General features: G+C 41.8%; 1 protein-coding gene across 6 annotated transcripts in view; it reads right to left on the bottom strand.

The window, feature by feature from the left end:
- Positions 1-2,087: 2,087 nt before the first annotated feature.
- gabra1 (gamma-aminobutyric acid type A receptor subunit alpha1) overlaps positions 2,088-18,133 on the bottom strand; it is a 28,088-nt gene continuing 12,042 nt past the window's right edge. For all 6 annotated transcript variants that reach the window (XM_042309483.1, XM_042309479.1, XM_042309478.1 and 3 more), the window contains 6 exons: positions 17,773-17,993; positions 16,506-16,588; positions 14,368-14,511; positions 12,042-12,194; positions 3,985-4,187; positions 2,088-3,494 (listed from right to left, as the gene is read on the bottom strand). In XM_042309483.1, coding sequence (XP_042165417.1) covers positions 3,168-3,494; positions 3,985-4,187; positions 12,042-12,194; positions 14,368-14,511; positions 16,506-16,588; positions 17,773-17,993 — 1,131 coding nt within the window. In that variant the 3' untranslated portion in view covers positions 2,088-3,167. The remainder of the gene's footprint in view (positions 3,495-3,984; positions 4,188-12,041; positions 12,195-14,367; positions 14,512-16,505; positions 16,589-17,772; positions 17,994-18,133) is intronic.

Genomic DNA, 18,133 nt, shown 5'->3' with positions numbered 1-18,133 from the left:
TCTCCAACATAGGGGATCGGTTTGAGGTGCTTTTACATGTTACAGCTGATGAATGTAAAAAGGTAAGGGGTTGGAAGCTCATGTTGGAAAATGTGCCACAGATTCCACAGCCAGTGCTATGGAGCAAATACAATGCCTTCCTAAATGAGTATGCCAGAATAACAACAAGTGGGGTGAGTCTACTTTCCACTATCATATGAATTGTAGCTGAGGTTTTCATTTGCTAAATGATAGAGGAACCCTTCAGGGATTTAGTTATCTCTAAAACTAAATTGCTAGCTATGTGGAAAAGAAAAACATTTTTTTATCCAGTCTGCAATTCATCAGTCTCAGATTATATTATCAAATCTGATTAATTTTATCCTCAAATAAAAACATGTATGTTAACTTGATATACTTTAGCTTGAGGTTTTCAATTGACTAACTTTATTACCATAACCCCCCCTCAAAAAAATGCATTCGACATTCAAAGCCATCATCTTTCCATCAACCATCATTAGATTCAGACATGTACATCAAAAAATAATGGTAGAGTAATTCACAATCACTATCAACTTTGTGATTACCCAGCAGAAAAAAATGGTTAAACGGCTAAGTAGGTTGCATGGTTGATTAAAGAGTTAAGCTTTTTACAACACCTATTTAATTGGACAAACAACGGTCAAAGAAAAAAGTGAATTAACGTGGTGCAAAGCTGTCCTTGCATAGCACAAAGCTGACTACATACATGTAAAGTATACTTCTAATGTGCAAAATGCATAACAATAGGTTGGTACAAACAATATTTATCATTATCTTAGCTAGTATGTTTTATGAAATAGTCATATATGCATTATGTATATTATATATATATTTATACTCTTTTCGTCATGATATTAAACATCCATACAATACGCTTGAATTTAATTATCTATGTATTATATTTGTACATTTCACACGGAACTTGTGTTCCTGACGCAGTTTGAAACAGACTACCCTGTGCACGGCAGAGTGAACCTGCATACTGAAAGCCCTCCATCTCCAGGAATGGATTCTGTCTATTGGTCGTAATGCAACTGACTCTCTCCTTCTCCCTCTGGGAAACACTGACCTTTTCACCCCTGTGCACTGATATACAATACACTCTAGTCTTTCTACAAGGTCCAGAGATGTCATCACCACTGCACAATGTCCAGTACTATAAAACCCATTTACTGTAAAAACACCCCAGCCCATGCTATGCAATACCCCCACTCTCAAATTGGATCATAGATTTCTGAAAGCAAGTCAGGTGCTGACGGCTTGAAAACCACAGAGAAGAAAAAATATAAGCCATTGCTCGTGATCATTAATCCAAAGATATTTTGGATAACAACAATACACATGGAACTATGACTACAGAGGTCACCATAAAGCTACCATGGATATCATCCCGGACAATGCATGTTTTAAATTCAGATTTTCAAAAAGCCCTTGCTAATCAATATTGCTACATCAACAGAATTTGAGAAGGACAATTAACTTTAACTTGCCACATCTGGGAAAACATTGTCTGTTGGAATGAGAAAATAAAGAGAAAGCAAACATGTTTTCACGTTTGGTTTAGAATCTGTTGGTTCTCTCTGAGGAGTGATTGACATCATGCTACAAAAATATAGATATTCAATACTGTCAAAGAACTGCAAGACATTTCCTATGCGCAGAACACAGCACTAGCCAATAGAGTTGAGTGCCTCCGCCTTCTCTCTCATCAACATCAAGCAGCAACAGACGCAGGCCAAAAAGCAGCCTTCCCCTAACGGCATGTGAAACTAAAGGCAGCGTAGCAGGTACGTTTTAAGTGATGTCTAAAACATCGGTAACAGAAGATGGGAACTACGGCGCCATCACAGGGTCACGGAATAGAGCAGGATGGAAAACGTAGTGTCATCAATCATGGGAGTAGCCTTTCCTTTAGTGGCACTGCTCTTCACTCTCAATGTGTTAGCCACTGCCCGGCCGGTGCAACGCTCACTGCTACCAGCCATCTTAGAAACTGACAGTCCTCTGGGCCCTGTACACATGTCCCTTTAGGGGCTCATCTCTGCCATAGAAACCAGAAACCAAAGTAAAGAATAATAGTGTTTTTTAATTCTAAATATAAAATGCATTCCGACATTTAGACTTCGACAGTTTTACATTCTTACTCATTACTATCCCAGACCTGACACATTGTTGGTGTCAGTACGCACATACACACAGCTATGGAATTAGTTGAATATATATTAACTTATACTTGATAACCACTGGCAACGTTGACCAGCGATCAGTGGAACACTGACTTGGTAAGAAACAGTCCCTTTGGAGTGAACCAGTAAATACTCTCTTCATACAAACTATTTTCAATGTTTCTTAAACAGTTAAAGAAAGAAAATATTTGTTTTCCAGGAGTTGTATATGTATACCATTAGTTACTCTTTGAAAAGCTTAAACATAATGTTGACATCTCTAACACTTGATCATATTTACAAAACAACTAAATTCATATTACTCCTAATGTTGCACATAGAAACAATAAAATAATTTAGCTTCTTCTAAAATCGATGAATGAATGATGTTGTTTCCATTGAGACATGTTTTATTGCTATTGCTGAACCCCTATCTTGATTCTTTCAACAAAAGGAAATGAACAAACCCCAAAAACATCAACTACAGAGAATAGAGGAATATTTGATGAAGATTGAAGGTAGCATTTTGTCACTGATATCAAACAAACTGGTCCATCGGTGAAATAAATGTTGATTGATCTTTGAAAAGAAAAATGCCCAGTCCATGCAAAAACACCATTTTCTTTTACAGTGTTAAAAATGTAATGCAAAACAACAACTGAACATATATCAGAAAACTAAAACAAATAATAGATCCTTAACAATTGTTGGGCTATGTGCATTTGTAGAATAGCATTCTCTTGTGTATATCATATATTATTTATAGCATATTTTCTTTAGTAGCATAATCCCTCCCCCCAAAAACAATTCCCATGAAATAGTCACCACATTGATCCTAAGACCTTTACTCTTTTCTATTTTTTTTTTAAATCTTGGAAGGTATTTGACATTAAAGCAATGTGGCGACTGGGAATTCAACCAGCATGAAAACCATGTTTTCAGAAAATAAACATTCGGGGGAAAAAGAAAGGGGGATTGAGATTAGTGGGATCCTGGGGTCATACCCTGTAACTTAGGCTTTTTATTCAAGTAAGTTGCCCAGTAGACCAGGTTAAAGGTTCCGAAGAGTAAGGGGAAGGCTATTCTGGCGATCCTGTCGATCTTGCTGACGCTGTTGAAGGTCTTCTTGGCCTCTGGTGGCTTGGGCTTTGGTTCCTCCTTGGGCTCGGTGGGGGGAGGGGGAGCGCTTTTGGCAATGGTGGCCAAACCAGGATCTCTGGCAATGTTTGGAGCGAAGGCTGTAGCAGTGGCGGCAGTGTAGGCGGTGGTGTTGTTCTTCTTCAGGAGGGACTCCTTCTTCTTCTTTTGCTGCATGAGAGGTAAACAGACAGTTCATTGGGTTAGCTTATGAGAAACCAACCAACAAAGCACATTGACAAGCAAGCAATTTACATTTCGGGACAACCTTTACAGATAAGTATAACAAAACATGGCAAAACATTGTGTGAGAGTTTGTCTAATAGCACTCACAGTGTTGTTCAGGAGAAGCTGAAGACCACATAGTAATGTAGTTCTAACTGCACTGGTGACACAGTGACGACCTGAACACTATGGAGGAACACTAAACTATTCATGTTTTTGTCATGTCCCATGAATATCATTTCCACTGAGATGAGCAAATGACATAAAATCAACCCTCGATGTTATGTTCCAACTAACTGCTCTGGTTTTAGGTAGAACACTCCCTATCTTGATGTTTAGAAACAATTCAAGTTTTTTAAATCTTAATATGTCACAAAATAGGTATTTTTTTATTTTTAAATACAATATATTTTATGGGGGATAAGAAGAAGAACACCTTCTCTGGCACCACACTTTTTCCATCCCAGGCGTAGCCCCTCTTTGTGAAGTAGTTGACTGTAGCAAACTCAATGAGGGCAGAGAAGACAAAGGCATAGCAGACTGCAATGAACCAGTCCATGGCTGTGGCATAGGCCACCTTGGGGAGAGAGTTCCTAGCACTGATACTGAGGGTGGTCATGGTCAGCACAGTTGTCACTCCTGTATGGACAGAGAGGGAGAATGGGTTACATTCTAGAACAGAACAAGGCATGTTCTTGCTTGTTTTGGTTTCACATTGTAGGCTAAATACACATATTACATCCAACAACTACACACTGTCCAATCTAGCATGTGTGGGCATTTACAAAATGGGGATGTTCTGGTCAAATTAAAACACACTGTTGTTGACATATGTAACACTGCACATCTTGAATCAGTAACAACATAATTGGTCACTGGGTAAAATTGCTTAAATGGATGAAGCATGAGCTACCATTATGTTGGCATCCTGAACATTACATTTTGATTAGCTGCCGCAAAGCTTGCCAACTTCTCCAAAGCATCCCTGATTCCAACTTCATGCATTACATGAAAAACGAGGCTGCAGCCCCAGAGAAATAGGAATTATCATGTAATGCCGGTGGAGACATCATTTCGTTTTGATAAAAGCACCAAAACACATGCGTTTCTTTTTAAGCCTGCATAATACCTGCGCACGAAAGGTTGGATGAACTTAAAAACAGAAAGAGGGAGGGTGTTAAGCCTACAGGGTTATGTGAGGTCATCATGTACTATAGTTGGGGTTTGTTAAAGCAGAGGTGAGAGCAGGGCTGTTGGAGAAGAGAAGCAGGTCAGGGGATGTCTGTCGGTGCATTGCTCACCCACACGGACTGCTGCAGATGTTTACACCACAAAACAATAACAGCCCAGCGGCTTACACAGAGAACTCAGCTGGGGCCAAGGCAATTCAAGGGACAGAAGGAGAGACTGGTCATGAACTAGCCAGTATACAGTCTTCCTCCACCACCCCTGTGTTATACTGCAATGGTACTGGCTAAAACAGGTATGTAGAGAAAGGATAGTGTTAGCCTTGTCAGCAGAATCAGAATCACTTATTCACAAAATACATTTACCCATACCTAGAATTTGACTTTGTGAATAGGTGCTGCCAGCAATAGACAATGTACAGACAGGATACAGACACACAGTCAAAAAAGTCACCATACAGACAATACTGTACAAATACAGTGGACATAAAACATAAAACTCTGGAGTATACAGTAAGCTGAACTCCAACATACGCTTCTAAACTACTGTTGTCTCTCCCTACTCTGCTCTGCTTGGATGACTGTGTTGACTGAGACCGAGATGGAGAGATTAGACAAATCAGAGAATCAACCTGGTGTTTTAGAGATAGGTTAAAACTCAGTGACTCCACTGACCTTGGTCCTGTGACTTGGTTTGACCTTGGTCCTGTGACTTGGTTTGACCTTGGTCCTGTGACTTGGTTTGACCTTGGTCCTGTGACTTGGTTTGACCTTGGTCCTGCGACTTGGTTTGACCTTGGTCGTGCGACTTGGTTTGACCTTGGTCCTGTGGCTTGGTTAATAGACAACCTTATTCTAATTAATCGTACTTCTTTTTAATTACTTTTGTTGATGAGAATAGAAAATATTTTTTTTTTCTCACAGTTAAATGCAGAATTATTCTAGACTTCACAAAGATATTACAAACTACATTTGAAAATAATTTTCCTTGGTGGTGTGTGAGGCTCTTTGATGTATATTTAACTCTTATGACCTTACTAAATAAAAAAATTAACATTTCAATCACAAATGAGGCAGCACACGCACGCAATCTCAAAGCCACAAAAGCATCTGGCAGTGGAGCGGTTAACGTTCTCCTCTGAGCTCTGAATGTTATTGTTTTCCATCAGAATGATGAATTCTCTCGTTCCGATGATGTGATGATGACTCATAGTCCTCCATCCCATTCACGCTCATTCTATTCTGATCTCATAGAGTTACATGAGGCTAACAAAGTGATGCTAATAATACAATCACGTCAGCAACAAATAATAAAATCAATACAAAATTCAAATGTCCCCAAAATATGCATGTTCACTCCATTTGTAGAGGGACCACTAGATTTTGCAGATAGCCTTGTATAAGGCCAAGCTATGATATAATTTCTACTCGACTAGAGTAGTATGACAGGGGTGGAATTACTTTGAAAGGTCATACTACTATCAAGATGCCTTTTCACTGCCATAAAAACAATCTTGATCGACCTCGGACACTTTCCTTTATTGTACGGTGTCAAATCAGCTTTCTATTACTGTCATCATGTGGGTCCATCATGGGCTTAGAGTGTTTTTGTGTCTGGACAGGGCTTTACAGTAGAAATAGCTACGTGCTGTGAAAGGCAGCGCCCCCAACATGACATTATCCCCTCAGCAGCTCAGTCACCTCAGTCTGATCATCACTGGCTGGATTTCCATGCTAGGAGATTTGCCGGGGGTGATTAGAAGTTGAGGTCTCCTACACGCTACCCTTTTGTTAGGAGCTCAGCTGGAATCCATAGCCTGCAGGAAAACACATCAAACCGCATCTAACCGTGCCTGAAGATTTGCGGGGGGGGATTGGATGGATAAGTGGGTTTGGGGAAGTGGGAGGGGCATGCGACAGCCAGTCATGAGGCTGGTTTAAGGCAGCAGCCTCCAGCCTTCGTTACCCCACCACACTCTTTCCCACTATCATAAATAGAGACAGCAAGCTGTGTTGCCATGGAAACAACTCGCTGGCTCTAACTTTGTTACGTCTTCACAACCCTTCCCCCACCCCCCCCAAAAAAACAAGTGTTAAAATCCCAAATGATGCATGGAATGCAAACAAAGTAATGTGTTGGGCATGGTAACATTTACTTATAGAACAGAGAAACACTGTTCAGTATTCAGATTCCTTCTCACCTAAATGAGCACAGCGACTGAATCATTACATTACTCTATTTGACCAGTTGGACTAATAGGCGTGGTGGCCCTTACTGAACAGAGGCGCCCATCTAGAAAGTTCTGTGTGGATTAGTAGTTGTTTAGCTTAGTTTTTGGTATTCCTTCCACTCAATTTAGCTCAATGTGCAGAAGCACTGCCACTTGATTCAGATCAACACATCTTCTAACAAGGTTTGCTTCCACACACACAGTAGGTAGCAGGGAAGAACATTTTAGAGATAAAGAGTAATAGTGTCGGTCACACCGGTGGCTGATAGAAAACGCTGTCACAAGGAAATCATGGATGAATCATAACAAATAAATCAAGTGTATCAAATGAAATCTCAAATAAACTCATATTTAACTTCTTACCACTCCCAGCAGTGAAGGGGTCCTCTCTATTCACCTATCAGATAAGCCTGCTGTGTCAACCTTAAGACTACTGCTTTGTTCATGGCCTTATCAATAACTAAAACGTATTCTGCACATGTCTAACCATGCCAGTGGCACACAGCAACCCAGAAGATGTTGTATAGCGGTACTCTGAGAGTGTTTACTGGGGGGGAATGTTGCACGAAATACTTGTGCCAGCATCACATCTCCATAGCTGACTGGTCTGGTCTACCCACCCACAGTCACTCTCTCTCTCTCTCTCTCTCTCTCACTCAACTCACTCACTCACTCACTCACTCACTCACTCACTCACTCACTCACTCACTCACTCACTCACTCACTCACTCTCTCTGGCTGTCTTCACTCTCTCTCTCGCTCTCTCTTTCTCTCTCTCTCTTTCGCTTCCATTGTACCTTAATCAGCAGATAGATCAAAAAGCAGCTGGACACAGCACAGCCAGTACATACACTGTGAATGGATTTAAGAGCAGGGAAGAAAGACAGCTAATCTTCTGAGCACCGTTGATGTCTATGACAGCCACAGAGAGAGATGTCTATGACAGCCACAGAGAGAGATGTCTATGACAGCCACAGAGAGAGATGTCTATGACAGCCACAGAGAGAGATGTCTATGACAGCCACAGAGAGAGATGTCTATGACAGCCACAGAGAGAGATGTCTATGACAGCCACAGAGAGAGAATAAAGGACAGGGTATTTGCTCCAAAATGTAACATATTCATACAGTTTTCCTTTCAGAGCCATATAATCATTACCATATATGTATTTTATTGGGATGATAAATAAATTAATAAATAGCAAATCATTTTTCCACTGCAATAATCTGGCTCTGAATTTATCTGCCTTCTTTAATCGTAACAACGACAAATAGATAACCCTACCTAACCCACTGCTGTGTTTTTAAATTGCCTATTTATCTAAAAGGGAGGCTGTGTGTGTATACTGTGTTTTCTCACTCACACGGAACCTATTAACCAGGAGGCAATGCATTACAATATCTTATGTTAGTTAATATGACTTGATGAGACAAATACTACTACTCTAATTTCACTCATTATTTCTTAATGTCTTGAACAAGTTACATTTGAAGAGTTGATAAGACATGCTTGTTACAAACATCAGTATAAAACACTAGTACAGATACAGTATAGTACAGTATAGAACCGATACAAGCATGTACAGCTGATTATTGGAATCTTAAATTCAACTGTCTCAACTGAAAAACAATGAATAAGAATAGCAACCATAAATAAGCTGTTTGTAGCCTAGAGTTGATTGAAGCACCGGTGCGTCAATCTAAGTTACATAACAAAATGATCCCCATCAAAATCTTTCAGTTTAAGATAGAGATACGGTGCCTTGCAAAAGTATTCACCCCCTTGTCATTTTTCCTATTTTGTTGCATTACAAGCTGTAATTTAAATGGATTTTTATTTGGATTTCATGTAATCGACATACACAAAATAGTCCAAATTGGTGAAGGGAAATTTAAGAAATAACTTGATTTCAAATCAAATTAAAATTGAAAAATGGTGCGTGCATATGTATTCACCCCCTTTGCTATGAAGCCTCTAAATAAGACCTGGTGCAACACATTACCTTCAGAAGTCACATAATTAGTGAAATAAAGTCCACCTGTGTGCAATCTAAGTGTCACATAATCTCAGCATATATACATACACCCCCAGAGTCAGCAACACCACCAAGCAACCGGCACCATGAAGACCAAGGAGCTCTCCAAACAGGTCAGGGACAAAGTTGTGGAGAAGTACAGATCAGGGTTGGGTTGTAAAAAATTATCAGAAACTTTGAACATCTCACAGAGCACCATTAAATCCATTATAAAAAATTGAAAGAATATGGCACCAAAACAAACCTGCCAAGAGAGGGCCGCCCACCAAAACTCGGACCAGGCATGGAGGGCATTATTCAGAGAGGCAACAAAGAGACCGACGATAACCCTGAAGGACCTGCAATGCTCCACAACGGGGATTGGATAATCTGTCCATAGAACCACTTTAAGCCATACACTCCACAGACCTGGGCTTTACGGAAGAGTGGCCAGAATAAAGCCATTTCTTAAAGAAAAAAGTAAGCAAACGCATTTGGTGTTCTCTAAAAGGCATGTGGGAGACTCCCCAAACACATGGAGAAGGTACTCTGCTCAGATGAGACTAAAATTGAGCTTTTTGGACATCAAGGAAAACACTATGTCTGGCGCAAACACAACCCCTCTCATCACCCCGTGAACACCATCCCCACAGTGAAGCATGGTGGTGGCAGCATCATGCTATGGGGATGATTTTCATCATCAGGGACTGGGAAACTGGTCAGAATTGAAGGAATGATGGATGGCGCTAAACACAGGGAAATTCTTGAGGGAAACCTGTTTCAGTCTTCCAGAGATTTGAGCCTGGGACAGAGGTTCACCTTCCAGCAGGACAATGGCCCTAAGCCTTCTGCTAAAGCAACACTCAAGTGGTTTAAGGGGAAACATTTAAACGTCTTGTAATGGCCTAGTCAAAGCCCAGACCTCAATCCAATTGAGAATCTGTGGTATGACTTAAAGATTGCTGTACACCAGCGGAACCCATCCAACTTGAAGGAGATGGGCAAAAATGGGCAAAAATCCCAGTGGCTAGATGTGCCAATCTTATAGAGACATACCCCAAGAGACTTGCAGCAATTACAGCAAAAGGTGGCTCTACAAAGTATTGACTTTGGGGGGGGTGAATAGTTATGCATGCTCAAGTTTTCAGTTTTTTTTGTCTTATTTCTTGTTTGTTTCACAATAAAAAATATTTTGCATCTTCATAGTGGTAGGCATTAAATGATACAAACCCCCTGAAAATCTATTTTAATTCCAGGTTGTAAGGCAACAAAATAGGAAAAATGCCAAGAGGGGGAATACTTTCGCAAGTCACTGTATTGCGTCTCAATCCACCGCATCTGGCAGTGTAGCACTTCCGCATCTGCAGTGAAAGGTGGCAGAGTTAGAGTGGTGTTTGTCAGACCGTGTCACCGTCTCATCACGAACATGATGGTGTTCTCTGGGACTCGTCTGAAGGTAACCAGTTCCGGATTCAAAAACTAATGGAAGTATGGAGGTAGTTTTGTTCCTACCTTAAAAATAGTGGTTCAATATGTGGAAAAAAATATATATGTATATATTTCCTACGATACCTCAAAACCTTGCTTCTTATGATTAATTGTTTTAATGTCCTTTTTGTCATTTACTGTAATTTTTGTGACTTTTATGGGCTTTAGTAGTAAAGGCCCAAATCAATATTTTATCAAATATATATATATATATTTTATATACCTAAAGGGGTCCTACAATTCTAAATCAAATTGCTAAATGATCCATAGTATAACCATCTTAAAACAATTCCATTTGTCAGTTTATGCATCAAGGTCAACCTCATTCCCCTCATCCTCTCTCTGCCATGTGATGAACAGCACCAGGTAGGCAACAGCACCACAGGAACCCTGCAGCAAACATAGTACAGGCTGGGACTGGTGCTGAAAAACCCTCTTCCTTACACTCACATAAAGGCTGTATTATGGAGCTCGGAAAGCTCTTTTAATAAATACTAGGCCAAGGGAGACACTGGGCGATGCGCAGAGAGAGGAGAAGGTAAAACAAGGACAACCCAGCTAGACAGTACTCTGCTCTGCTAAGGAGAAGCATGCTTCAGACTGACCAACAAGAGTCTTCCTTTTGAACGCTGTTGCGTACGAGCTGACACACACACAGCACTCTCTCTCACACACACGCATATCCACAGTCACAGCCACACTCAGCCAGCATAGAAGTTGAAATTCCACTGTGAACAGACAGTAACACTCAGCCAGCATTGAAGTTGAAATTCCACTGTGAACAGACAGTAACACTCAGCCAGAATAGAAGTTGAAATTCCACTGTGAACAGACAGTAACACTCAGCCAGAATAGAAGTTGAAATTCCACTGTGAACAGACAGTAACACTCAGCCAGAATAGAAGTTGAAATTCCACTGTGAACAGACAGTAACACTCAGCCAGAATAGAAGTAGAAATTCCACTGTGAACAGACAGTAACACTCAGCCAGCATTGAAGTTGAAATTCCACTGTGAACAGACAGTAACACTCAGCCAGAATAGAAGTAGAAATTCCACTGTGAACAGACAGTAACACTCAGCCAGAATAGAAGTTGAAATTCCACTGTGAACAGACAGTAACACTCAGCCAGAATAGAAGTTGAAATTCCACTGTGAACAGACAGTAACACTCAGCCAGAACAGAAGTTGAAATTCCACTGTGAACAGACAGTAACACTCAGCCAGAATAGAAGTTGAAATTCCACTGTGAACAGAGAGTAATAAGATAATTCTACCAATCTGGTTTATTTTAATGACTTTAGAAAACCAACCAATGTGAGTGTCAGTGATACTTTTCCTTTGCTTCGACACAAACTCATTCATTGATGGGCGACAGACTTACTCTATCAAAATTGAGATATAGTGTAGTAATTGAATCCAGAGTTACATGTGAAGTGACGTTAGTAAGGCAATGTGACGAGGATCACTCTGTACCCATCACAATCTCAATGAAAGTGTAGGTCTGCTGTGGTTAGTTACCACTGAGTGTATGTCAACTGGTTTACGTTTGGCATGAAGTAGTAGGGACTCACCGAACACAGTCCTGGCTGGGACGGACTCTCTGTTGAGCCAGAAGGACACCTGGGACAGGATCACCGTCATGATGCAGGGCAGGTACGTCTGGATGACAAAATAACCAATCTTCCTCTTCAGGTGGAAGTGTGTCGTCATGACAACATACTCTCCTGTTTTTCAGGAAGGTGGGACAGAGGGAAACAGAGAGTTGAAAAGCATGAGAAGGGGCTGTGTCATCTGAGTTGGAAAGCCACTTCATAGAGTTCTAGTGCTCCTGTGAATCCTAAATATTTGATCTGATATACTCCAAAAATGTGTGAGAGTGCAGTTTTTCTCTGCGTCAACGTACCCCCCTTCCAAAACAGAAATAAAAGCCAATTAGAAAAAAAAGATATGGAAACTAATACATCCAATCAGTCTATGTAGTGTGCTGGTTTTGTGCACTCCATAATCTTCAGCTGTCGTGTAAGACTATTAAACCATACCGAACAGGAAGTCTGTCTATGTGTGCTTTGTAGAGGTTAGTCATGTTATGGACATGGAGTAGGTTTATTGCCAGACATTTATTACTATTGTTTAGGCCTCATTTATCAACTAATTCAATAATGTGGCATGGAGTTAGTTGATAATAACCCAATTCATCAATGCATTTAGAGCAATACCATATTGAATGCTCTGCGACAGCACTGGGAATGACTTATGTTAGTGTTACCCAAAGGGCGGCCACGGGTGGATTTATTTGAAATATGTTGCCAAGTATTCCCACACAGAGAGAAACGTGATTGTATACAAATGTTTGAAATGATTGTTTTAGTCAAATATTAGATTTGTTTGGGCTTCTTGCAGTCAACTTGAATACAAATGATTTGTAATCATGTTTCCGGCCCCCGACCATCGGCTGAAGAAACATTGGCCAGTGGCTGAATTGAGTTGATGATCCCTGACCTAGGTAGTAATACATTGGCTCTTTATGTTTGACAGAGATTTAAACAAAGGAATCATTCAATGGTCATGCAACATTAATTACATTGGTTTTGGTAAATCAATGGTTCCTCAGAATTAGCATATATAATTGAATGAGATAGGTATTGACACTATCAAACACAGACCAATACAGAAACACTCAAATCTACCTTTCGGCATGCAGTTAAATGCACTGCAAAGGGGTCGCCGATTACGATTACTTTGTCACTACCTTTGCCAGTATCAATGTACCAAAAAGAAGGTAAAGGATGTGATGCCCACAAGGGAAATGACAAATCTGGGACATGTTCTCAGAGTAAGCCTACAAACACAGAGCAGTGGAAGTGAGAGAACAGAGAGGGAAGTTTAGTGTAGGTACCCACCACATGACCAAAGGTATGTGGACACCTGCTTGTCGAACATCTCATTCCAAAATCATGGGTATTAATATGGAGTTGGTCACTCATTCGCTGCTATAACAGCCACCACTCCTCTCGGAAGGCTTTCCACTAGATGTTGGAGCATTGATGCAAGGACTTGCTTCCGTTCAGCTATAAGAGCATTAGTGAGGTCCAGCACTGGTGTTGGGCGATCAGGCCTGGCTCGCAGTCAGTGTTCCAATTCATCCCAAAAGTGTTCCATGGGGTTGACATCAGAGCTCTGAGCAGGCCAGTCAAGTTCTTCCACAACGATCTCATCAAACCCTTTCTGTATGGACCTTGCTTTGTCTCTCTCTGCCTCTGTCTCTCTCTCTGTCCTCTCTGCCTATGTCTCTCTCTCTCTCCCTCCCTCCCTCCCTCCAATGTCTGCAAGCTTTACACCACTCCAGCCGACACTTAGCATCGTTCATGGTGATCTTAGGCTTGTATGGGGCTACTCGGACATGGAAATCCATATTATGAAGCTCCAGACGAACAGTTCTTGTGCTGACGTTGCTTCCAGAGGCAGTTTGGAACTCGGTAGTGAGTGTTGCAACCGAGGACAGACGATTTTTATGCGCTACATGCCTCAGCACTCGGTGGTCCCGTTCTGTGAGCTTGTGTGGCCTACCACTTCACGGCTGAGACGTTGTTGCTCCTAGATATTTCCACTTCATAAAAACAGCACTTACAGTTGACTGGGGCAGCTCTAGCAGGGCAGTAATTTAACGAACTGACTTGTTGAAAAGGTGACATCCGATGACGGTGCAACATTGAAAGTCACTGAGCTCTTCAGTAAGGCCACTCTACTGCCAATGTTTGTCTATGGAGATTGCATGGTGGTGTGCTCGATTTTATACACCTGTCAGAAATGGGTGTGGTTGAAACAGCCGAATCCACAAAATTGAAGGGTTGTCCACATACTTTTGTAAATATAGTGTACTTTACAAGGGCAACAGACCTGTGCTGGACTGGACAACCCCAGAGTCCACGCTTTGCCCCATCAGATCATACTGGTTGAGCCGAGAGCCATCTTCAGCCACCACAACAGACTGGGCTGCCCCTCTCGTCCACACGTACACAACCTCAGCCCTGGTGTAAGCATCTGTCAGGAAGAAGAGAGAGCAGTGGTGTGTATTCATGGATGCCAAGGAGAGGCAGGCTTCCCCCCCAAAATGACCAAGAAATAAACATAAAATAATTTATATTTTGTTTGTGTTTAATCATTTTCCTTCAATTCGCAAGTGGCTGAATGTATCTCACTGGAGAAAAGCATCTGAGCGAGTGAAACAGCACCCCCCTGTCTCTGTATGTGAAGGCCATCTATTTGATGCTGTCTGGTCAAAAAGAGTATGACATTGTTGCCGCCCGTAGCATTGAATGCAAAATACAAAATAATAGCCAATCAGCGTTGCGCTCAACTGTGAATGGCCCTGGTGCACCAAAAAAAAGCCAGTTGGGATTTGGGATCACTCCAATCACATCACATCGAGAGCAATACGTCATTGACAGAAACATCTCGTTGGGTTGTTGTCCTCCTGTGGCTAGCAGGTTAAAATTGTCCCTTTCCTAAATTAGCCGTGTATGGAGATAGGGATTTGGACTTGTGGTTTTACTTAATTCTCCGTACTGGCCAATGATTATAACGACGATTCTGATCCAACCATTAATTCATACATTGTGCCTCTGGCCTGAGAGGATGGAAGTTCAAAATGTAGCTAGATGTAAAAGGCTAATGTTAACTAGCTAACGTTGCCCATATAAGGAAGTTAGGCTAGGGAACAAGCATTTTAACCAGGTAGCCTAGGACAACAAAAACTAAAAGTGTGTAAAATATGACAGAGTCATAGACCGTAGGGAGTCAACATGGTTTTTCTACTTTTTTTCTACACACGCACACGCACACGCACGCACACACACACACACACACACACACACACACACACACACACACACACACACACACACACACACACACACACACACACACACACACACACACACACACACACACACACACACACACACACAACACAGAATTCATAGCCATGGACATCCACAACATTTTTAGGTTTCCGTTGATTAGACAAAATCGTTTTTGGTGCCTTTTAGTTGTCACTGTATTAGACTAATCATAGGTGATTCGATGATGATGAAATGTTGAAGTTGAAATGGTGCTGGATTAGTTGAGGTAGATCCTGTTTCCTTTGCGACTTGCGGTAAAACTCTGTGGTTCTAAATCAATAGTTGTTTAGTAGTCAGAAAATGTGGGGAACATTAACTTATCATGCTGTAGGTCACGTAACTGTTCGTTACATGCAATATGCTTTGTGGACTTCACCGGACAGAGGTTGCTCTCTGGTTTTTTGATGAAACAAAGGTGTGGTTGAATTCATTCTGCCACTGTGTTCTTACTGTCTCTGCCTTAGGCCTATCTATATATCACTGTGGCAAGGCATATGAACTAACAGGTTGTAGAGAAAACAACATAATTATCACAACACATAGGTTGTAATATGGCTTTTTTTCTGTGTTCCCCAGTGATTTTACCCACGCACCGCTACTGAGAGAGAGGGAAAGAGAAACAAACAACATCTCAATCTGACTGAGCAAACCAGTTTAAAGTTGAGAGTTGGTCTTTATTCAAGGTGTGTTATTCTGAACAAACTGACTCATTATCGTTGGGCTCTTCCTCCCTCTCTCTCTCTCTATTCAAAGGGGCTTTATTTGCATGAGAAACATCTGTTTACATTACCAAAGGTAGTGAAATAAACAATAAACAAAAGTGAGAAGACATAAAACTTCAACAAAAAACTATTTCTCTCTCTCGACTTCTCGAGGATAATTTGGGGTCAGAAGACCTGGCAGCAATGACCAGCTGGCACAATGGAACTGGAAGTATGACAGGGAGTACTGCCTCCGATAAACAGAGGTCTACTGTATGCTGGTGGGTCTTGGTGGGGCCTGGCGGGCCTGGGAGGCCAGGTCCTGCCTGAAAACAGCTGTTACGCCACTGTCAACTCCTATCAGGTACGAGTACCGGGCTTCCTGTTGGAAGGGAAAGACAAAGATAGCGGGGGAAAACAGCGAATCACTCACAGCTGCCGAACTTCAGTGGGCAAGCATGGGCATCCATGGGGAAGTCCTCCAGGTGCATGGGACACTCTGCCCTTACGGTCAGTCTGGAGGGAGGGAGGGAGGGAGGGAGGGAGGGAGGGAGGGAGGGAGGGAGGGAGGGAGGGAGGGAGGGAGGGAGGGAGGGAGAAAGAGAGAGCGAGAGAGAGAGAGAGAGCGAGAGAGAGAGAGAGAGCGAGAGAGAGAAAGATAGACAGAAAGAGAGTGAGAGAGAGACACAGAGAGAGAACGATAGACAGAGAGAGAGAGAGAGAGCGAGAGAGAGAGTGAGAGAGAGAAAGAGAGAGAACGATAGACAGAGAGAGAGAGAGAGAGCGAGAGAGAGAGTGAGAGAGAGCGAGAGAGAGAAAGATAGACAGAGAGAGAGAGAGAGACACACAGAGAGAGAACGATAGACAGAGAGAGAGAGAGAGAGCGAGAGAGAGAGTGAGAGAGACACAGAGAGAGAAAGATAGACAGAGAGAGAGAGAGAGAGAGAGAGAGAGAGAGAGACACAGAGAGAGAAAGATAGACAGAGAGAGAGAGAGAGAGAGAGAGAGAGAGAGAGAGAGAGAGAGAGAGAGAAAGACAGACAGAGACAGAGATGAGAGCGAGATAAGATACAACAAAAGCCTTTTGCAAATCTAATTGAAGGAATGGAGGGACACTGCTGCAAAGCTCTGAGCAGCAGCCTTTTCCTGACAGCACAGTGAAAAGGGGAATGTCAAACGAACCATGACATGTCACCCATTCGTCATCTCTACGACATAAATATTAACTCACACTGCGTCCTTATCTGCTAATAAATATGTTAAAGAATGTTTTATGGCCACCCTCTGTGACCCTCACGTTAGCTCCATTTTGTGGGCCATGGAAATTCACATCTGGGACCATTATTTATGATGATTCAGCTCCAATGAAAACTCACAGCGAGCCTCCACTCTACCACTCTAGTCTACACTACTCGCTCCACTCACTATGGTTCTTGGTGCTCTCCACTGTCACTCCCTTTTAAGGATAAATCATTTGCTGGATACCAACAGTATTTTCTAGAGCACAAGTTACAAAAACATTATAATGTACTGGAATCACAATCATCGCAAGACTGATAGATGTATGCTTATTATCTGTAGAGAAAACCACGTTCTGCTTCCCAGTGAGGACTTCCACTTTCAGTGTTAAAAATACCTCTTTCTAAATCTAATATGAAGAAAGCAGACTATATCCAAGTGGGGAAAATGGTTTCTCTCACCTCATAGTATAGAGCAGAGTTCCCTCCTCTGTGATTCGTAGGAGTTTGTTGGGCATAGTCATGTTGTGTGCCACAGACTTCTTGCCATTGTGAAAGAATGTGTCAGGGGTCCAGATTTTACTGGCCATCAGGTTGTTCAAACGGAGAACCGCCATTGGCCCTTTAAATTTTAGCCGCTCGTCCTTCCAGCTTTGACGGAAGAACACATCAATGGTGTATTCCTGTAAGAGAGAATGCAAGATCAGCACCTGGAAGAGGTAGGTTGTCCTGCCCTAATCGTCCTATATCTGCCAGACATGTTACAGACCACATGCTGCTGAGTAATGCACACGCCCACTTTTCACCACTTTGTTTCTCTCTC

Source organism: Oncorhynchus tshawytscha, linkage group LG30 (assembly GCF_018296145.1).
Source record: "Oncorhynchus tshawytscha isolate Ot180627B linkage group LG30, Otsh_v2.0, whole genome shotgun sequence".
Classification (NCBI taxonomy): Eukaryota; Metazoa; Chordata; class Actinopteri; order Salmoniformes; family Salmonidae; genus Oncorhynchus; species Oncorhynchus tshawytscha.
The sequence above is the reverse complement of the archived record's forward strand: the minus strand, read 5'-3'. Positions and strand labels throughout refer to the sequence as shown.